Consider the following 23732-nt stretch of genomic DNA (forward strand, 5'->3'; position numbering starts at 1 on the left):
GGACAAGGACAAAGTCAGTACATTTCTCCATATTCTTATGTAGGTATTCAACATCGTATGTGTGGATAAGATGGCATTTCAGATGAATCATTTCTAGGCCCTGTTGTTCAAAAGAATAATTTCAAATTAAAATGTTTTGGAAATCCTGTGTTTTGCTGGCAAGGATCAGCTAATTATAAAGTGATAAATGAAAGTTAAGATTAAGTATTTTTTGTTTGACATTGACAGTTATTTGGAGGATTGTTTAGTGGGGAAAAAATCCTATAGCCTTTTAATGAAATTAATTTATCGTTAGCCTAATGTCTACTTGATCTACTTTTTTTTTCTTTTACTGCATTTTGTTCCTGAAATCCATCCTGAATCCACCCTTCTGCTGGGATGAGGATAATCCTGATTTTGTTTTGTTTTGTGGTTTTGTGGGGTTTTTGGATGGAAATGTATCTTAAAAATGTTTTGAACAACGCAGACTCAAAGCTTGATCCAGATCAAAATAAAGACAAATAAGGTGTTCTTATCCTACGACGGAGGATTAGGGCCACATTAAGGGAAAAAAAAAAATTATTTACGAGATTAAAGTCATTAGTTATGAGAAAAAAGTCATTATTAATGAGAAAAAAGTCATTATTAATGAGAAAAAAGTCATTATTTATGAGAATAAAGTCATAATATTCAAACCTGCTGCTTTTGGAGACACTTGTTAACATGAGGGCTACGGAGGATTTGGTTGAGTTGTATTTTAGGATAGGTTTCACAAACAAGGAGACACTTAATCTTTTAGCACATCAGCATCACATTATCATAAGTATCAGGACTTTAAAAAGAATATGCAAGAAATTGCATCTTTTCCGGTGAAAGAACCAGCCGGACTTGGAGGATGTTGCAGAGGGGTTTCGTTGTGTCTCAAGAAACAAATCCTCCGTAGCCCTCATTTTGACAATGGTCTCCAAAAGCAGCAGGTTTGAATATTATGACTTTATTCTCATAAATAATTACTTTTTTCTCGTTCATAATGAGTTTTATCTCATTAATAATGCCTTTTTTCTTGTTAATAATGACTTTTTTCTCGTTAAGAATGAGTTTAATCTCGTAAATAATGACTTTTTTCTCATTAATGACTTTTTTTCTCGTTAATAATGACTTTTTTCTCGTTAATAATGAGTTTAATCTCGTAAATAATGAGTTTAATCTCGTAAATAATGACTTTTTTCTCATTAATAATGACTTTTTTCTCATTAATAATGACTTTTTTTCTCATTAATAATGACTTTTTTCTCGTTAATAATGACTTTTTTCTCGTTAATAATGAGTTTAATCTCGTAAATAATAACTTTTTTCTCATTAATAATGACTTTTTTCTCGCTAATAATGAGTTTTTTCTGGTAACTAATGACTTTAATCGCGTAAATAATTAATTTTTTTTTTCCTTAATGTGACCCTAATCCTCCGTCGTATTATCCAATTTCTTTTTTTTTTTTTTTTTTTAATTTTGAACAACTGATTATCAAAATTCTACCCAATCCAGAGCTAAAATCTGCAGAAGATGAGTCAAATTTGGACTTCCTAAACAAATGGAGGAACATTTTGAGAGGATTCCTCACAACAGCTGCTGTTAGCTTAACATCTGGCCTAACACCTCATCAGTAAAATGCACACAAGGTTTATTAATCATTAATCTTAACTGTAATCTAATGAATCGGTTATCTGTTTTTATTGGTGTTTATTAGTTACAAGTAGAAGCAGCTTTACTCAATATTGTCTTACAGGCATTATAAATCATTGTGTAATGATAATGATGATTACAGTGTTTTATAGGACCAGATTTTATTACACATTACACTGCAGTTTTACAAACCTCAACAGCTCATATTTGAGCTTTGTTAAAACAGTTTTCAACAGAATTCACCATTTATTTGATTTTGTGGCAGAATTAATTGATAACATGTGAGTCTCTGTGTGTGCAGGTGAGGCCAACTGGGATGTTTTTCAGCAGTGTGGTTAAAAAAAAATCCTCAGCACTTTTACACTGACTGACCGACCTTGTGTTTCAGACAGACCATCGCAAGGTCACGTAATCTGTCTCTCTCTTGCTTGTTTTTTTGGTCAGTATCATCATATGAATATATCACAGGAAAAGGTTATTTGAAATGAAAAAGACGTCTACTTGACAGAGTTGATAGCACTTTGGTCAAACATTGTTAAAATTACATGAATATATAACAAAATAATCAAAGCATATTAATGAGCATGAGACAGACAAAGCTTTTAATTGATTCTGTTGTACAAAATGACGTCAAGTTTCTCCCAGTGGATAGGATTTTGGAGCATCTATTGACATACATGATTTAAAATGTTTACATAGTACAGAGCTACTACACGGTTGGTCCACGGAGAAGTTTCAGTTCCGCAACCTCAAGACAAGAGTCTAGACACTAGACCTTAAGTGGAAATGTTATCTTGAATGTTGTTACAAAAATGCATTTTTATGGAAAGGTAAGAGTTAACCCTTGTATAAGTGTGTAATTGAAATAGGCCTATCACTCAAGTGTATGAATTGATGTAAAAATGTGTTCAGCTGCTCTGTTTTTTTGTGAATACATGATTACCTGATTGTTTTTTGCATGATGTGTGTTTATGTGGTGATTTGTTGTATTTCCAGTGTTTACAGTGTATTTGGATTTTGGAAACTACTAGTGTGTCATTACATCTCCCATGTGTGCTTGCAGGACATACTGAATACTATAGTTGGATTTTAACCTGTTACAATGTGATGATTCCCTTGCATCAAATGTTTAGATTGATTAAGACTACAGGCCAATCACTTGGCTTTTTTAATGCTTACATTAGACCTAGTTGTGAGAAACCTATTTTTCTGAATTTTTTTTTTTAAAAAGAGATCAGCAAATGCCGATATAAGAACGTCTAAACAGTTAAAAGTATGCACATAAATAGTCATGTGCACAAACGTATATTCCTGCGTGAATGGAGAAAGGACTAATTAAGAAAAGGTGATTCTTTTTCCATCCTTATTTACGTTACCATTGCAAAAACACAGTACAAAAATACATTGACAAAATATTTGCTTATAAAATACATTCATATACAATCCAAATAGATTACATATCAAGTGATCTGACAAAAACAGATTATCTATTTGGAACCAATGAGGTCAAGATACAAATTTGATTAAGAAAACAATAAAATAAAATAAAATAAAATAAAATAAAATAAAATAAAATAAAATAAAATAAAATAAAATAAAATAAAGTAAAATAAAATAAAATAAAATAAAATAAAATAAAATACAATAAAATAAATTAAAATAAAATAAAATAAAATAAAATAAAATAAAATAAAATAAAATAAAATAAAATAAAATAAAATAAAATAAAATAAAATAAAATAAAATAAAATAAAATAAAATAAAATAAAATAAAATAAAATAAAATAAAATAAAATAAAATAAAATAAAATAAAATAAAATAAAATAAAATAAAATAAAATAAAATAAAATAAAATAAAATAAAATAAAATAAAATAAAATAAAATAAAATAAAATAAAATAAAATAAAATAAAATAAAATAAAATAAAAGCTACATATTTTTCACTCCTGAAGGAGGTACAGCATTTCTATGAGTTTATGAGTGTAAGGTGTGTTGGTGTCGCAGCTTTGGCATGGCACAGTGGCTCATAGTTCAGGTTTCTGCTACCGTCATATAGTCATTTATTCCATCTGGACAATGACGATCACCTACATCAGCAGCTGTGTGTCTTGTCTAAATGTCCACAAGCTGAACAGTGAGCCCTCAGCACGCTTGCTTGTGTGAAGTTCTGCTGGGTGAAACCTAAGATTAATGTGTAAATCGTGAATTAAAGCCTCTTGCAAATGTTTGATTGCTCTGAGCGAGAAGCAGGCTTGGAAAGTTTGTATTTAACTTTGGAAAACAAGAAGAGGACAAAAAATCTTACTAACTAATGAAAGAACTAGTTTGTGCAAGTTAGTATTCATGCGTTAAATACAGGTTTGAAATAGTCCTTGTGATGAAAATGCAATGGCAGCAGTAGCACAGAGTTTTTCTTAAACAGCCGCGTGCATGTGAAATAATGTAATGCATATGTGTCTACGTTCTTGGCTGCAATGCCTTACTGTTAGTTTGTATTTTAAAAGGTGCCACTACATGCTTGTTTAAGCCTGAATTTTGTATGCTCTCTAGGGTGAAATCTCATGTGAAAGCACACTGCGTGATCAGGACGTATGAGGTTATATTTCTGTTAACACATGCTGTAATGCATGTTAATCCCTGCGTTCTGACATGCCAGCCTGTGTGCATACAGTGAATGTGTGTGCATGTACATTATGAATGTTTAGTGCATTAAGTGTCTCTATTGCTGCATGCATACAATGTATTTTGCGTGTGTGTTGTGTGTATGTGTTATGGGGGTCATCTGAGTAACCAGAGGAGGCTAAGCAGGCCAAACAGGAGGCTCGATGTTGTGTTCACACACCCGCTTGAGGTGTGACTGTGGGGGTGAGGAGGGCAGTCTGTGTAGGGCTCTAAGCAGGCAGCATAGGCCATGACGTGTGCCACGTAATTCTGCTCTTTCACACCGTGAAACAGGTGAGCCATTGGGCCTTTGGCGTAGATGGCCACATCTTCCCCGCCATGCGTCTCAGCATCCAACGGGACGGCAGCCTGCTGCATGTACTCCTCGTCGTCTGGAGAGAATTGAGTGTAGAATGTAGCAAAACAAGGCAACTCTCAGCTTGGATCATCAACTTGTAACACTAAACAGATGCTTTTATAGACTGTGTCACCATAAGTTAACCATGATGTCAGTCCAGATTGATTTTGTTCTACACTGTGACTGTGTCACCCACAAAACAGCAGAGTATTTGCTGAGACATGAATATGACTGTTTGCTCACAGCACTGGATTTCCTTTGTTTGTCAGTCCGAATACCACCGAGTCCACAGAGCACCTTTGGATAGCTTTATGGTTACATACACCTCATGGATGTTTTGTGGCTGTTGCCCATAAAATGGTGTTGTGCAAATTTTCTGTAATTTACCTAATTATATTCAATTACAACATTTTCAAACCCCAGGAGATAATTTAGATCATTTTGATGAAATAACTGCATTTACTGCCTGAACTTTCTAAAGTGTACTGACAGATCCAATAACTTTTTCCTCCCCCAAAACCAAAGCCAGAAAACTTGTAGTGAGTGTTCCTTAAGTTATAAATGAATAGTTAAAGGGCCATTTTGTAGTATTGTTGATTGATTGTTCCAAACTTTTATTACATTTGGCTAATCATACCGCTACTTCTCAAAATATGCTGCAATAGGTTTTGGCCTCATAGTCTTCATTATAATATAAATCCTGAGTTTTACAGCGCTTCATAATACTCCACATGGATACATAAAGTTATAGAAATGGGATGAGTGTGCATTATGGAGACACAACTACTGGCTGCAAAGACATGAAGTGATGCCAGTCCATTCAAAAAGACAAAATTGGTGATTCTAAAAGGTAATTCATTCCCGCACAGAAGTATTTCCACCTTCAAGCATATACACATGCATGGAATGATTAAAGCGAATGGTGCAGAACAAGAGGAGGAGGAGGAACTGGATTGTTGCTCTCCAGTGTTCCACAAAGAAATACAAATAGTTTTTTTCTAAGTACAGTTACATGCACACACTGAAGCCTGCGCAGAGAACAGACGACAGCGCAGTTAATGCCACAAACATCGTATTTCATCTTTGCTTTCCATAGAAAAACACAGGCATGACTCAACCGTAACCACATCAGTTCACGCTGTCTGTGCACACATCAGCACAGACGAGTGCCACATCTGAAAGACATTAGTTTGTACTTACAATAATCCACCATTGTGATGTTCCCTCTGGTTCCATTTATATGGACATAACCCGGACCGTTGGCGTAAAGGATGCTGGTGAAAGGCATTTTGTCATCGGCTTTCTTTGGTGCCAGACCTAAGTAACAAGAAATGGTAAGAAAGTAACTGAAATAATGATACATCTGTCACTGTATCTTTCGACATATAAGCAGAATGAGCACACAAACTCACATGTACTTTATAAGACAATACAAATTAAAAGTTTTCATTTGGAAGTTACACAACTGCAATATAAAATATTATGCAATCAACCCCTTTAAACTAATCATTCTGGGCGAGTTCTACTACTTTCCACATATGGTTTGCGTCCAAATCCAAATCCACTTTATTGTTCTTTGCTTTCTCTCCCCCCACACTCTGTAAATTTAATGTGCCTAAGCATAAATTTTATGCCAATTACAATATAGACTGCAAGTTTTTCCAACCATACCAAAGATGGGATTCCCTCGCGGAGTGTTACCACCGAAGGTGAAGACATGGGAGTGATCAGCAGTGACCACAGTGAGAGTATCAGATTCTTTGGTTAGCTGTGCAGCACGCTGAATGGCTTGGTCAAACATTACAGCTTCTGTCAGTGCCAGTTTGGCAATGCCGTCATGGTGGCCATGATCGATTCTACCTCGTAACAGAACAAGACAAAACAAGTAAATTAGACTTGGGCCAAAACATCTCACTACTTCAGCTCCATCCATCCATCCATCCATCCATCCATCCATCCATCCATCCATCCATCCATCTTCATCTGCTTATGCAGGGCTGGGTCGTAGGGACAACAGGCTAAGCAGAGTACTCCAGACGTCTCTCTTCTCAGCAACACTTACCAGCTCCTCCTAGGGGACCCTGAGGTGTTCCCAGGCCAGATGAGATATATAATCCCTTCATCCTGTTCTGGGTCTACCCAGGCCTCCTACCAGTTGGACATGCCTGAAACACCTCTAACGGGAGGCGCCCAGGAAGCATCCTGATCAGATACCCGAACCACCTCAACTAGCCCCTTTCGACGTAAAGGAGCAGTGGCTTTACTCCGAGCTCCCTCCTGATGTTTGAGCTCTTCACCCTACCTCTAAGGCTGAGCCCAACCACCTTATGGAGGAAACTCATTTTGGCCGCTTATATATGCAATCTCATTCTTTCGGTCACTACCCAAAGCTCATGACCATAAATGAGGGCTGGAACATAGATGGACGAGTAAATCGATAGCTTTACCTTCTGGCTCAGCTCCCTCTACACCACAATGGTCCAGCAGAGTGCCTGCATTACTACTAACGCCATTCAAAAGCGCCTATTATGCATGCTCCAATCCTCACTTGTGCACAAGACCATCTCAGGGTCCAGTGCAACTCCACACTCATTGTAGCAGCAGCTAAAGGGAAAATGCTTATTTGGTGATGCTTTATATTGGTTTTGTCTTATATTTTCAAAAACAAGTGTTGGGTGCTGTCAGGTAATCTATCTTAAAGACAAAATTCAAATATTAAAGGCTGAATACCCTGTTTTACACTGACAGATGTGTATTTTTTTATTATCTGGTAAAGAAGCTAGACTTTTTTAGGGTTACAAAAGTCACTTAAAGGGATAGTTTAGGATTTGTGAAGTTGGGCTGTAAGAGATACTTATGCATATACAGTGTATTACATACAGTAGCTAGCATTCGTTGCACTCCCAGTTTGCTGAAACAGACAAGGTTCGCACCACACAGGGGTTGATATCAAAACGTATTTTAGCCACTTTAAAAAAGGCCCACCTAAAACAGTTAATATGAAACTAAGTGATGCTATATTTAGAATATTTTTTCACCGCTTTACCTCGCTGTCACATAGCCTTTTCCTTTGGTGCTACATTTCTCATCCACTGATGGTCAGCTGTTTGGGTCAGAAAGTGCTGCTGAAATGATCTGACTGAAATGAAACTTCACGTTGAAAACACTCTCGATACAGGGTCGACTTAGAAAGATATTGTTTTTTTTAGGTAGGCCATTTTTTGAAGTGGCTAAAAATATGTTGTAATGTAAGCCCCTCTAAACAGCATGGTAATGCTGAACTGCGGGGTTCGTGCCTCATCTGTTTCTGCAAACCAGGAGCGCACCAACTGCCAGCTACTGTATAATGACTGACTGTACATAAGTATGTCATACAGCCCCACTTCAAAAGTCCCGAACTATCACTTTAAGGTATAAATTATCATTATCATTATCATTATCATTATTCTTCATAATTCCTATATTGACATTCTCAGTAAGATTTTAAATTAGAGGTCTGTTGAGTACTCATCTTCTACAAACAGGAAGTATCCTTTTGGATTCTTGCTGAGGATTTGTATGGCTTTCTCTGTCATCTCAACAATGGAGGGGTCTCGTGTGTGGTTACGGAAAACCTCAAATCGCATGTCCTTTGGCTCAAACAGACCTGGAACCACCAAAGAGAAGGGAAAAATATTTTAAAAGTACTACAGGTAAAGTTCAAGGTGAGAAAAAAAACATCAGACTGAAGAATTGATAACATTCTTAGTTAAAATTCAAACCACTGAATCCCACGTATTCATAAATCAATCACAAAATAAGGCGCATAGTATTTCTGTTGTGAAAAGTTCATAACAGTGGTTCTGCTTAAAACATTCAAAATGTTCAGACAAGCCATTCCATTGTGACAAACATGCTTCATAATGCTAATAATAAAAATAATGAAACTGAATTGATTACAGATAGTACAGATCTATATGTAAACCATACATGAAAGCAATATCACTGTACAGGTGTGATTACGATTCTGTCACATCTGTATCACAGAAAGGAACGTGGCCTTTGGTTTTTATCACTCTACTCTGGGTGATAATGCCAGCAAACTGTGAATTTACAATATACTGCCATGATTACTTTACATGGCAGTAAAGATCAAAATCTGATGTTACTGGAATCCTCTTGTGTCTGGACCATTCATTGTTTCGTAACTTCGATAAGTTTATCTGGCAACACCTGTTGTGTGTATAAGAGTGTATATTATGTGTGCATACATTGTTTTATGGGTTTTTTTACTTGCTGTCTATCAGTTTTGTGTATGATACTGTATATGTGTGGGTTTTTTTTTACATTGCAGGCTCTGCCTACCTACCCTGCTTGATATCTGTCTGTACTTACCCATGAGCCGGTCAGTAGCTTTAACATTTATCTCATCAAAGTCCTTCCTGTGCCAGACATAGTGTGACTTCTTGTTCTGAAAAAAACAAAAAAAAACTTGAATGTGTGACTAACATCTTAAAATATATAGAAATATCTAACAGCAATGTTAAATATTCCTACAGGTTTAGCCTTTAGCCACACGTCAATGAGGTTCTTCTTGTCTCTGCGGTCCCCCTTGCGAGAGTTGGAGGTTGGGTACTCGGGGTCTGGGGTGCCTTTTGGTGTCATGTACATCCTCCCTCCTCCCAGAATCACCTTAAAGGGACACCAGACAGAATGAGATCATGAAACTGAGAAGTTATCCTTTGAATCCCTAGAATTTGTACTACTGGGGTGCCATTTCATCAGATATCATACTAACTGTTGAGTGTGTACATTTTCGTCAGATATCATACAAACCATACATACAATCATACGAGGATACATTGCAATTCTATAAGTTATGAAGGTCAGGTTAGGAAGATGAAAAATGAAAACGTGTTTTAAAAAATAAATGTGTGGAACGGAGTTGTTCTTACATACATCAATGTCAACATTGGTGACCAGTTGGGTTGCAATGTCGACGCAGCCCTGCTTGCGGGCGCTGGGAGGAAGATCTGCATCACTGTACCAACTGCGGCTGACAGAGTGGGCATAAGCAGCGGCCGGGGAGGCATGCTGGACACGGGTGGTGGTCACTACACCAACTGATTTACCTGGACAACGCAGAGACACAAAATCAAAAGGTAGAGGTTTTACAGCAATTACAGGCATATGTGAAGGTTGCTCTTTGTGTGCTGTTGGTACATGTTAACAACCAACAAATAACTATGGGACCTTAAGCACATTGGAGGTTTACTTGTTTGAAATGTTCTCAAACACAGAACTGCTCTGGAGTTAAAAATAATGATGCTGGCTCAGTTCTTACTGTAATGGGTGTAGCCAGAGTCCTGTTGTCTTTTTCTGACTGTATGTAATGAAGCCCGGGGGGAGAGGTAAAAGAGGTTACACCTAACTATATAACTTATTGCTCTCTAGGAAAAAAAAGTTTTTATGGCAACGAATGAGGGAAAATGGAAATCAAAGCTCTAGTGTTTGCTGGTCCAATTATTACTAATTTAAATAAAAGAGCTCTCAGTATTTTTGCATTTTAAGGTCTCTCATTTTTTTTAATGTTTTCATTTCATTGGAAAACGTCTCTCTTTTTGGTAGAAATATACAATAGTTCAAACTTTATGTGGCTTATTCCAGTACATTTTAAATACAATACAATAGTTATCCAGGTAGCTACTGTATCTACCATGTAGTACACTGACATAAAGACGCATAAAGGCTATCTATGGGCCAAATAACACATAGCAAATGTAACTCAAACATCTTGTCCACTGCAAAAACATTACAGTATTACTTTTAAGAACTACTATAGAAACACCACTAAAAATGTATTATTGTAGTAATTCTGTTTTTTTGGAGTGCACAATAGGAAATTCCGACATTCATGCTAATGAGTAGGCTACAGTGATCAATACTAAAGTTACAGTTATACTGTAGTGTTTATGAAGTGTAAGGGCTTAGTGAGAATAATATTTCTAATAATGGACACTAGTGATCCCTCATATGTGAATGCAACCCAATATGAAATGATCTCTCAATTGGACATATTCTGAACATTAAACTATATCTGGTGACGCTGTATTAGCAGCTAGGGAACATGCTTATCAGATGATTGCTTTATTCCTCATATTTTATTTTAAGGCAGATATGGTCATTGCATATCATGAGGTAAGTATTTGATTGACCTTTCCATCACCAGCAAACCAAGTCATGTACTTACCTTGTGCTCTAGCACGCCTTAGTACTGAGTAGACCTCATTACCAAAGGTGGTGTTACACTCGTAGGCCACTGCATTGGCACTGAGCCCCACTGTCTTAGCGTTGGCCTTCACCCCGCAGTGGTAGGCTGTAGCTGTGCTCGCGCTGTCTGCTACCTGCTTATCCACACTGTAGGTCTGTGGGGTAGAAGTACACAACATTAAAAGACAGAACAGAACATGTAAAGTATTTTCATTTCTATGTTATGGGTCAGAACACAGAGCGACCAACGACTCTGACTACTCAAACTCCCTCACATTACAATGACGACTATATTTGGCCATCAAGCTGAATCCATCTTTTCGTCACCTTAAAATTATAAGGTTCTATCTGACATTTTTGTGAAAATTTAGTTACTCATATATTCTTATTCTGTGACAACTTGTTAACATTACTTGAGGTGTGTTTTTTAAGTTATATGCATTTTTTAAAAATTTTTATTTGGAAAAGAAAAAAGTTTATATCATTATTGCATTATTTTGAATGTAAAACTTTGAAGCTCTACATCTCAAAATTGCTCAGAACATAGATAAAACCTCAGAATTCTACGGTGGCATTTTATTTGACTTTGAATCAGTTTTCACTATTTCTACCACAGTGTCAGCATTTTCATTTAAAGTGTTGGTTTGAGCTAAATCCTTTGAGAATATCTTTTCACACAAAGGCTTGAGTACTTAAGTCAGAGCGGGATGGTATGGGGCAAGATGCAACATGTTAAGAGAACAAAGCAAAAAGGACACACAACAATAAGCCACTAACCCATCCTGCTTTATACCATTCAACCACTCTCACTGTTTATTTTTTCTCCCACTCTCTCCATGTGTCACTCCATTTACCAAGCAACGTCATACACGCACTACATACACATGCTTGAATGACATACCCGAGTGTATTAGCACGTGTTATCTTCCTCTCTTACACACAACTACAAACACACGCATGCACACAGAAACACATGTGTACTGAGCGTCTGACAACAAAACTCATCCTTGGAGTCAACTGTTATCAGTGTTGATGTGTGTGTGTGTATGGAGGCAATTCAATACAGGTCACAGAGTGCAAAAGCATAATACTATAAAAACTTAACTTTGATCTGTTTCCATTTCATTTCAACATTTTTCTACCTTGGCATTAAAGTCCTTTTACCAATTCAAACTTACAACTCCAATGTGTTTGAGAAAATAAAACCTATCCCTATTACAAGTTATGATAAATGTTACACCGTAATCAGATATGAACATGTACAGCTATTTACAGGTAAATAAAGTATACGTATTTTTATATTCCAAAGGATGATTAAAAATAACATTTAACGCACAAACTGCTGGGAAATATTGTTGGAAAGGTTTTATCTAAGTGGTAAAGCTTTAAATGATGTATGCAGCAGATGAAAAATGTAGCAATCAGGACAACACAGACAAGAGCATTGATTTTCAAATTTTTCTTTCTGAGAAATGGGAAATAATTCATAAAACACAGCTGATGTTATACGATGAAACCCTGCTGGTTCTTTTCAAATTAGAAAATGTATTGTCCCCATTTTGATCATATGTTGCATAATGATTGACGAACTACAGGTCAACAATGTCATCTTGTTACCTTTGACAGTGCCACATATGGGAAGGTGTCCATGGCCAACATTGTCTCCTCCCCTGATCCGCCCTCCATCTGACCTCGCAGGATTCGAGCTGCCGACACTGTGGACACACCCATGCCTGCGAGACAATGATTTACAGGTAAAGTCACTGATATGGTCCAAATATTTTTTTTTCAGCTTAATTTTTATAGTTTCATGACAAAGTGAATGACATAAAGAAGCAATGATTTACAAATCTGTATTCTGAATGTATTCACATTATGAGAAGGTTTTGCTGTTCTGACACTACCAAGTCAAGAATACTGCTCACAGTTTAGTTTGCAAACGTTTAAAAACTCCAGACCAAAAACATTAAAATGTGTTTGTTTGAAAAACTGAAAGATTGACGGAAAAAAATGATTCAGTAATTCTCTAAGCAAACTCAATGAAAGCATGGCAGGGCCATTAGCATCAACTGAATCCACAAATGGACAGGGCATTTAGGGCAGTGGTTTTCTAGGAGAACCACATTTTGAACAAAATCATCATACAGACAAATTCTGACTCTTCCAGACCACGATTGGTAGAGCATATAACATATAAACACACTTAAAGATGTTGCAAGGTCACAATCTGGAATATATCACAGAAAACATACATACTTTGATTTTGTAAATCAATTAAGGGACCTTTTTAATCTCTTCCTGTGGTCCACGATTGGATTTCACCCTTGATGCTAAAAACCATACTTTACAAAACCCATGTCACGGTGATGCACTTAACTCTCCTCTCAACATCACAGTCATAAAACTGAAAACATGCTCTGGGCGGGGCATAACTGGAGAGATGCACAAAGAAAACTCGAGCCTCGACCACCCAGATTTGTGACTAAATAGGTTTGATTTAAAGCAGATACTCTGGTAGTTAACAGGAAAAACACTCTTAAATCTCTGTGCCTTTAGCTCCCCTTACAAAAAAAATCTTTCATGCCTCACCGGCTGTAAATATACCACACCAGTGACAATTAATGTGAAAAATTTTCCAATCAAATCTGATCCAGATGGAAACTTTCCCCAACTGGCAGTAATTGTCCCTTTGGTAGACAGTACATCAAATGCCAGACTACAACACTAAGATATGTAGCATGTCAGGAGTGGATCTTCTAAATTGTTGGCAACTCCTTGTATTGTTAAGGACAAAGGATTTTACAAAGGTCTCGATTCTGTTTGAGTTGTGCACATGTTTGAGGATGTAAATGAATCAGCATGGCACAAATCATGTCCTGCTGTTGGTTTCCCTGCTATTCAGCTGATCACCAATTCAGTGTGCCAAAAACATACTGACGTGCCAACGATGGCAGTGAAAAAGAATGTTAGCAAGAAAACATGGATGTAAACATAGAATATCTAAAAAATCAAATTTGAAAATGCTTTGTGAGGAAGAACATGCACTCACACAAAAACACAATGCAAACTTCAGCAGGTTGTTCTACTTAATCTACAAAATAGACACAGTTCGAGACAGTAACACTGAAACATGAGCAATCTTTTAGAGTCATTTTTCTTGCCCCCTGACAAATGTATTCTCGCTTTGTTATGGTCTTCCCCAGCCCGAGACGGATAAATCTTTATCTTTTGCTGCAAAATTTTCACTGTTCACAAGTTAATTCCTACCTTTACAAACAAAAACAATAAGCTAAAAGGCACCAAATTGCTCTGTAAAGCTGAAGGTAACTGTACAGAGTGCTGCAGAGATGACATTTATTTTTAGGCCAACACAGAAACTGCCCGGGTTCCCATGACAGAAATCCATTGTTTGTTTTGATTTTGGATTAGTGCAGAAAACATGCTCTGTGGCAAACACAAGGTTATGATACTCACAAGTTTTGTTTAGAAAGATTGTCTTCACAATTAAATTTTTGAAGCGTAAATGCAATCACTAGAGGTAAAAAGCTAAAGGTAGGTTATAAACAAATCACACCATGGTCGCGTGACTTCAACGTTGCCATCACAAGGAGGCTGTAAAGCTGTGTTCGACATAATCACTCTGAGGTCTCATTAAGTTAGCAGTCTTTTTTGTTTTCTTTGTTTGTTTTTTATAAGACATGTAAAAGCTTAAAAATTCATGGGTGGGGTATTCACTAATTTATTTATTGCTGTTTTATAAGTCAGAAAACAAAACATGAAAGTCTCCTCAGTTTGTGTTAACCACTGACCTTTTTTCAGGCATTTTACCAAAGAAAAAATACCCATTGACTTTAAGACAACGAAACTGGGAGTGCTAAAATGCAAACTTATCTTTTTAGGACGTATTTCTACAACATTCCATAATGAGTGCTACTTGGTTAGGATTAGAGAACAATCACTTTCATGATTAAATTAAATCAGCATTGGCTGTTTATAGAAGATGACATGTGAACTTCTCCTTTCTAAGAAGTTAATGTCTTTCAAGTCATTACTCACATAAGTCCAAGAATTATCTGGTCAAGTCTATGACTAAAGCAAATGACTAAAGTTGTCCAAAGGTTTATTATGACTACTTGTTCATCATAATATAGACACACGCTTGCACAACCACTCATTGACCAAGCCACAAACAAAGCAAACACACTGCAACTGAATATACTTGGGCATTGTCTTGCATATTGAGCTGTCTTTGTCATTGAGGCTGAAAGTCTTTTCAAAATTTAACCACAACCGAGTCAGTGCTGAACATTTGCTGGAAAAGATTTCATAATGATAGCATAACCTACCGTCGCCGAGAAACAGGATAATGTTCTTGGCCTGGTGCTCCCGAGGGCGGAGTTTCAGCGCAGCATCCAGTGTTGCCCTGGCCTGAGCATCCCAATAAGCTGGTTCTTTCTCAAGTTCATACAGTGCTGCTCCATGGAAACACACACATAAGTGGAGAATGAGATGAGTATTTGGGAGCGTGGATGGATGTGAGCGGGTCTTAGAGATTTCATAGGTTTGTATGTGATATTGACTGCTTAGTATGTGTGGGTGTGTGGTGTTTGCATGCGCGGAATAGTAAAGCTCCAGTACAGAGAAGTGAATTCAAGTGTGTCCGTGGATGCCTGCACACATGCACTTCTCTCTGCCTTTTTCTGACACTTTGACTTATTTTTGGCTTTTGGGTTAGACAAGAGAGGAGGTTTCTCAAAAGGTGTCAAAATGACGAAAACAGCTAAAAAGACACTTGCCCAGAACATACAGGAAGGAACATTTCTCCGGCCACGCAGCAAAACAACGGAAAGACAAACAGCCTGTCCCACATTTTACATAAACAGGGAGACACAGGCAAAAATATACTCACACACGCTTTTGTGCATTGACACTAACCCATTACGCCTACATACCTGAGTTCCAGCCACAGTCTGTCCTCACACACTCGCCCTTTCTCAGGTTGAGGTTACCTGCTTGAGTCCCTCTGTGCGTCCATTTGTCTGCCCACAAAGTGCTACTAATATCCCAACCGCAGGCAGCAATAATAACTCTGTCGTCTCCTCACCTTGGCTCTCCATAGCAGCCCGGCCCACAGCCAACAGCGTGGGGCCCAGGAGGATGAGCAGAAGATTGGGGGCCCTGCAATGTGGCGTATGCATCTCTAATCCGCACGACCTGGAGGCTGGAGAGGTTGACACAGCCAGCTTTCAGAGCGGCACAGCGAGACCAAAAGACACAGGCACAGGCAGAGAGTGTGTGTGGCTGCTAAGACCTCCGGCCCTGCCTTTTTAAAGCCCCGCTGGGTGTGTAGTAAGGAAGGGCCCTAGCCAGCTCATAGGCTTAGAGCCACAAAAGAGGGAAGAGAAAATGTGAGTGAAAGAGGAAGAGCCAGGGGAGAGGGAGAGGGAAAGAGAGAGAGAGAGAGAGAGAGAGAGAGAGAGAGAGAGAAGCTGGGACCACACAAGAGTGTAGTAGCATCACAGCCCCTCGACTCACTTTGATTCCTGAAAATGCACCACCCTTGTTTTATTGTTTTAAAAGGAACTCTCATGACCCCCACCTCCCATACACACACACACTCTAAGGTGTGTGTGATAGAAATTTAAATGGTTCTTTGATGTGGTAAATGTATAATGGCTCTTTTTATGCAGGAGCCTTTAACAAGGAGAGAAAAAAATGGCTACCCAATTTGTGTTGGCATCCATCATGACAGAAATCATAACTGTGTCTTTTTCCATTTCTTTCCCCCCATCTCCTAGAAAAACAGTCCAAGGAGAGAAAGGGAATGAGGTCCAAGCTATTCTTGAAAATATCATGACTGAGTCTTGATGTGCTCTGCTTTTCAAGTCAGGAAAATGGTCATATTTCCATTTCCTCCCCTCTGAATTTTTGCATTTAAAAGACCCCAATATTTTCCCTTCTTCACCAAGTTGTCTTGGCTGGTTTTTCCATGGGATGTGAAGCTGGGCTAGCATTTTTCTTCCGTGAGGTAGTGGAGACCGCCTGCAGAATGAAAATGCCTCTCTTCTACGCAAACACAACAGTTAATGTGTGAAATGAAGTGAGTTGGGCCAACTTTGTTCCACACGGCCAGAAGAATCAAATTCCCGAGGAATGGGTCCTCGCCTCGTGAACCCGCGAGGCTGAATCTCGTTACAATTCAGAGCTCCGGAAGACCTCTGCTTTTTGCCAACCACTCAGCCATTGCCAACAGGGGTTTGCAGTGAGTCACATGTGCCTAATCAAGACTGCAATAAAATCATAGCAGCAATCTCGGTAAAGAGGCCTCACATGATGTGGCCCCACACCACATGAACTGGAAACACCAGCGGCAATGTGCAAGAACAGGAAATCTTGTGGAGGCATGTCTGTCCATCCATTTGTTATGGGTTTGCCCCTGAGAGAAAGTCTATCTTATGTTGCGAAAGTCAAATTAGTTTCCTGCAAGACAAGTGTAAACACCTGGTGGCTGTTTTAGGTCTCAGCATGGATCATCCATCCACCAAAAGGTGCTTAGTCGCTTTTGTTTGCTGATTATATGGCAAGCTTGAATGCTCGTGGGAAGGCAGTAAATTCCTGGGAATTTAGAATGTTGATGTAAACAAAGCAAAGTGCAACAACAATTTGAGATTACTATACTTTGTATAACTTTTAATTTCTGATGTTCAACATGTAGTATCAAAAATCTGATCAGCTAACTCGATCAACTATGAAAAAAAAAAATGAAAAATTAATTTCTATTAATAAATTATAAATTAATTTTTTTAAAACATTTGTACCACCTACCTATAGATAGATATCTATGTTTCCTGTTGAAAAGCAAAACATTTCATATTTTTTATCCCCTTAAGTAATGCTGTCATGACTACCAGTAACTATTTTTCTGGCCTATGACGCAGAGCAAGTGTATATGGTATATTTATAGTGTAGCAGATGGTAACTTGTGTGACATATTGCGATCACGAAGCAGAGGAAAACATACAGTGGGGGTCTTTTCTTCATCATGCAGGGTGTTCAAACTGATTTCCTGTTCTACCCAACCTAAAAAAGCATGTTCATGTACCTCAAAAGGATCCAATCTAAATAATTATTCATTATACTAATACTGTAATGCCAACTGTTGCTAGATTGAATTGTTTTAAATCTATTACGGGTGTGACTTCTCTTAAATGGTGAATATTTCACAGTGGAAGTTAAGTCTACCCTTGTGCTACAGCATCTTTTTCCTTCTTTTTTGCATCTTTTGGTTTCTGCTTGAGCAAGAGTTTGCTTTTCTCAGGTGATGCTGCATGTTTGCCAGCAATTTCAGAAAGACACTCGGCAATTTCTACACCTCCTCCCTTTCTCCAATGTAAGACTTTGAGGAGCAACAGACCAACTACAAATTCCTTTGAGAGGTTCCTGACTGAAAATCTGTCCTCCCACTGTTCCTCGATGACCTGTCAGTTGGCATTCTTGTGTGCAAGATATAAAACATGTAATGTTGATACCCTGTTCTCATAATCAAAGAAAGGAAAAATAAATAATATATATTGCAAAATTAAGAATTGGGAATCCTGATGGACTTATATGGTTTAAGTCGTTGACCATGTAAACATAAAATCTGCCATTTGACTCCAGTTAAGGGTCTTTTGCAGCTTTCTATTGTCCCAATATGTTCTCATTCCAAAGCAATTATTCTAAACAATTCCCCTCAAAATGGAAGTATGAATAAATGAAGTTCATTTCAGAGGTTGCCCTGTATGGTTGATTTGCACTTTAAACAGTCATACTAGTACATAGAAACATACATTGTTTTTGCAATTACACACATACGTCTTCTCACACACACAAGTTCTCCACAATTCCAGCATCTGGATTATGAGTCAGACTCCCCTAAAAGTAAATTACAAATGTTAGACTCGCCTGTGCTTCCCTTCCCTCTGCCAGGCTCCTTTAACTTATAGATTCTGTAAATTACAGTGGTAAGCCAAACTTCTGTGTCTAGATTACAACTCATGGAGGGCAATGTTTAACTTCAGGTTGTCAAAGCGAGGATACGCATGTGGGTAGTGCCAGACCCCACAACCACACTTTCAAAGAAAGAGCCAAATATTTCCCCGTGGCTTTTTAGGAAAATGGTTTTAAAAAGGAATTTTTGAGATATGACAAAGATAGTGGAGACGGAGATGGAGCTAAGAATACTGATGGCAAAAGTTGTAGATGCTTGCGATGGTATCTTAATGAAGAAAGGGTCAGACATTCAGCAGGGAAAGAAAAAGACGGAGGAGACAGACAGACTGCAAGATCTTAAAGAGAATAAAAACAGAGACAGCACTGGTGGAACAATTAAACTAAGTCTGCAATGATGCCTGTGATCTATTTTGGCCTCGTCACAAATCCCCCCCACCCCCCACCCCACACACACACACACACACTCCCCACCCCCCCGAACACACTCGTAGAGTGACATCCACAAGACAGATGAAGAATATATCTAGATCAATTTTAAGAGGTATCATAAATGATGTAACCCTTTTTCATGTGAAGACTGAGATCCCATCCCAGAACAGTTGGACGGCCAGTCATAAAAGGTTTTACTGCCAGCATGCTACTCAATTGGGGGACAATTACAAGTGAAGTACAGAGAGACCCAACGTCCTGACTCAAGTCAGCTCACAGCAGCTAGGGCAAGAGATTGCTACCTAAACATCAAACAGTCTGACAGCTTTGAGAAGTGGCCCCTTTTAGTTCTTAATTGGACTCATAAAGGAAATATGGAGTTTATCCTAATTAAGCTATAGCGTGCGTACATGTGTGTGCATCTGTGTGAAATGGTGAGAGAGTAAATTAAAGAGACTGGCTGAGCAAGAAGCACAGAACATGTGAGCATGAGAGAGATTAAAAGAAATGTCTTTGTGTATTAGAAAGACAGAGTGTGAGTGTGTGTGTGTGTGTGTGTGTGTGTGTGTGTGTGTTCTGTCTCTGCGCTGTGTTATAATTGTCCATGGTTTGTTATGTCTGACTTCAGACCTAAAAGTTATGACATGGAAAAAGATTGCAGTAAACTCATATCCAGACTTACAGTATTGCTCCAGTTTAACTGTGTGCATTAAAGAATATATTGCATTTGACATCATGTCATAAAGAAATATGCTGTATGCTTTCATGCACATACAGTAACCACATCAAATATTTGCTAATGAAAGTTGGTCTGCCAACCTTTGCCCTTTTTTCTCACTCTCTCAGCAACATCACAAATATAAAATTCGGACTCACCTGTGCTGCCGCATCCAGTGAGGAGAAGTAATCTTATCAACAATATCATCTTGTGTCTGAGTCATAAAACCTCTCCAGCTATCAGACTTATTTCTGTTTTCCTTAAAATGTTCTTTCCTTGTATTGCTCCTCTTCCGCCTCTCCTGTTTTTTGGGTCTCCAAATGCCTTACAATCTGCTTCTTATACCTCCGTCTGCAACAATGGCGGGCAAAGTTTCTCACCTCCAAGGTATTCAGGGAAGTAACAAATGACTGGTGGTGAAAAAAAAGTTATTTTCCTTCCACTACTACCATTTTGTAGCCTTGGCTTGAATCTTTTGTTTGAGGCACAGATGATGGAGGAGAGGGAAACACTTATTTGGACACACACACACACACACACAGACACACACATATATATCTGCACCACCACCAGCACTCGCCTTTTTACCACTTTGCGTCAGAAATATCCATCAAATCGGAGAGCGGGCCCATTTCCCTCCCCACACTGCCCATCTCTTTCCTCCACAATGCATCAAATCAAAGTGTTTTTCTCTCTCAGTCCTTTGTGGACACGTGTCTGTCAGCAGCTCACACAGGTTACAGCTTTGTAGTTTGCTGCAGTAAATGAACCGGTTTCAGAGGAGTCAAAGTGGGACAAAGGGCTTAAAGGAATGCATGGAAACAAACAAGTGTGTAGATGCTGTAAATTACAAAGACAGGCATGTGAAAATAAACTTGTGCTAACGAGCTAAGTGTTGATTGAAAACCAGGATTATGCAGGAAGACAGAAATCATTGCAAACCACAGAGATGCATTCATATTCAGGATGGCTGAGCATGGTCTGATGGGAGAAAACAAGAGTTTTAATCAACATACACAACCGCGGTGTACCTGCCTCACATTCCTCGCCTCCCACTCAACTAAGCACTCTGCTTACCCTAGATCTCCTCCACATCAAAGAGCCCTCATTACAGACGCCATCAAACATGCACAGAAAGATACGGAGAGGGAGAGAGAGAGCCGGGAGGGAGGAACGGAGGTGGGAGGACAGAAGGGGATGAGGGAGTGCAACCATACGCCTACTGCATACAGACGTATCATTCAAAACAAATCAATTCCAGCTGCTATTTGCCTCACCTGGCAAGACCTTGGACAAGACCAAGCAGAAACATAAGAAATAGCCAAGCAGTTTCCAAAGAACAATGTGCACAAACATTCCCAAAACAGCTTTTATTCTGAGTGAAAGTAAATGAAGGCCAAGATGAATGTTACACGAGACCAATCAGTGTGATGGAGCAGCATAAAATCCTACTACTCTTCCTCATAGCTTTTGTTTTCCCTTCTGAAAGTACGCCAAAGAGAGTTCCCTTTTCCTACATGGCCACCCAGGCGTGATGCTCATGCTTGTGGGAGGAACATTGTGTCAGGTGGTGAGGTTGGGAGACTCTGCGACTGGCGCTTGAGGTCAGACTTGGGTTTATTTTACTAGGCAGGCCTCTGTCCAAAAACATCCTCTGCAGCGTCCTCAGTGTCCGCCAGGTGCTGACCAGACAGAGCCTGCTAGCAGTGTAAGGAGAACTGCTATGAGATGGACTGCTTCTTTCATTCAGCTGGTTTGGCAGTATTCATTTCCATTTACAATTTAGGCATTCAGGTCACACACTCATGCATGGATTACCAATAAGGCATGGGGCTGTCATTTCTTAAGGACCACACTGGACCACCCAAGGGACTGCATCTACTGTGGAGAAATTGGTCATTCCTTGGGTTTAAAGTATACTATGAGCTGCATTAGTGACCTGTATGTAATGCAACAGCCTGCAGTCAGTTCTATGTCTCTGGCACTGTCAGAAAACATGAATAAGCTCCCACATTACAAAAGAAATGTTAAGTAAAGAGGTCTTAACATTCACTGATCCAGAATAAACGTTACTGAGGCAACATAGATGTCTTATTTCTGTTCAGTCTTCATCTGCTGCTCTCAGCACCCATTACACAACTGAGAATACTAGAAAGGGTATCACTCTCCCTGTGAATATTCATGTTCCTCAGAGGATTCACACTATTGACTTTTGGTGATTTCCTGATTTTCCTCTAGCACCACCATGAAGTACACACTTAAAGTTTAGAGTGAAATGTCTTGTCAACCACCAAATGGATTGCTGAGAAATTTGGCACAAACATTTATGTCTCCATCAGGATGAATTACAGTAGTACACCCTTAGCTTTTCATCTAACACAACACATTCTCATTCCAACTCATCGAATATCATCGCTTGGTTAATGCCATTCACATCTATATATGACTCACTAGGTGTTCTCCTGCGCTTGTTGTTGGTGTTCTAGGACAGCGTGTCAATTCACGCCTATTAAAGGCATTGTATCTTTTCGAAAATACACTTGCAGTTGCAGGAAATTTACAGTCCTTGCTCATTGGATGCATGCAGTCTTTTTCAAAATAAACTTTCAACATCAGTAAAACACCTCTTACTTATATTTATTTCTTTGTGCAACACAAGTATGCGGTTATGTTTAGGCAACAAATGCACATTGTTAGGTTTAGCAAAAAACATCATGTTTGGGTTATCGTTTATACAGAATACGAACAGTGGGCTTCCAGGGGAAAGTCTAGGACTTGTTGGACCCATTTACTGCACGTGCCACCCATCCATACCAGCTCCTTAAATTACATTGTTAACAAAAGCGTTTCAAACTGACACCATCCAGCAATGTATCATTCCAGCACGACAGATGCAGTCCGGCCAGCCGGTAATGTATCATACTGCTGCAAAAGGTGCCTAACACTGAAATCACTGATCAAGTGGTAGTATTTGATGAGTTTGGAATGAGAACAGGATATCTAAAACCAGCATTAGGTAAAATTTTGAATTTATCCAATATCTTCAACAGTAATGACACTCCCATCATTCTTAGCTGTAGTTTGTGTTTTGGGCTATTTCAAATGTAAGCATGGTTATATTCTAAACTATGATATTTTAGTATTTAATTTGATGCACTTTTGTACAAAAGAGTAGGCTTATCCCTGAGCCTCACTGCCTGTGAATGCAGCATGTGTGCATTGTGGAATTGTTTTGTTTTTTTTTTGTTTCCATGCTAACAGGAGTCTCGCCTATTTTTTCTGTGTGACACACATAGTTTTCCACAAAAATAGACAGTGAAAATTGTTGTTTGATAATCAAATTGATGTTATACCATCTGTCAATACAGTTTCAAAGTCTGAAGCCCATCTCTAACAGAAATTTTAAAAAAGTAAATATTTAGTTTTAACTCAACCTTTCCTATTTCCATTTCAAATAAAAGCCCTCTGACATGTTTCTGTCAATTTAACTCCTTTATTTGTTTCTTTTTTAAAAAAAATAATTTTATTTAGGTTTTTAGATATATACAAAATACAAAAACAACACACAAAAAAAAAGAAAAGAGAATGAGACACAGAGTCCCTACCCCCAGCCCGAACAAAAGGCCAGTATGTACAGAATATAATACATTATACATCATATAT

At 38.4% G+C, this 23732-nt stretch overlaps 1 protein-coding gene across 5 annotated transcripts in view; it reads right to left on the reverse strand.

The window, feature by feature from the left end:
* Positions 1-3554: 3554 nt before the first annotated feature.
* alpi.1 (alkaline phosphatase, intestinal, tandem duplicate 1) overlaps positions 3555-23732 on the reverse strand; it is a 110981-nt gene continuing 90803 nt past the window's right edge. For 3 of the 5 annotated variants that reach the window (XM_088077651.1, XM_088077650.1, XM_088077649.1), the window contains 10 exons: positions 15277-15402; positions 12548-12663; positions 10911-11085; positions 9620-9792; positions 9218-9352; positions 9056-9131; positions 8193-8327; positions 6353-6544; positions 5882-5998; positions 3555-4715 (listed from right to left, as the gene is read on the reverse strand). In XM_088077651.1, coding sequence (XP_087933777.1) covers positions 4441-4715; positions 5882-5998; positions 6353-6544; positions 8193-8327; positions 9056-9131; positions 9218-9352; positions 9620-9792; positions 10911-11085; positions 12548-12661 — 1392 coding nt within the window. In that variant the 5' untranslated portion in view covers positions 12662-12663; positions 15277-15402 and the 3' untranslated portion in view covers positions 3555-4440. Of the gene's footprint in view, positions 4716-5881; positions 5999-6352; positions 6545-8192; positions 8328-9055; positions 9132-9217; positions 9353-9619; positions 9793-10910; positions 11086-12547; positions 12664-15276; positions 15403-16034; positions 16328-23732 lie in introns of those variants that run through there. The other 2 variants (XM_042483296.2, XM_088077652.1) reach the window with 2 other exon arrangements.

Source organism: Plectropomus leopardus, chromosome 5 (assembly GCF_026936395.1).
Source record: "Plectropomus leopardus strain MGB_pleo_1.0 chromosome 5, ASM2693639v1, whole genome shotgun sequence".
In the NCBI taxonomy this organism is placed as follows: domain Eukaryota; kingdom Metazoa; phylum Chordata; class Actinopteri; order Perciformes; family Serranidae; genus Plectropomus; species Plectropomus leopardus.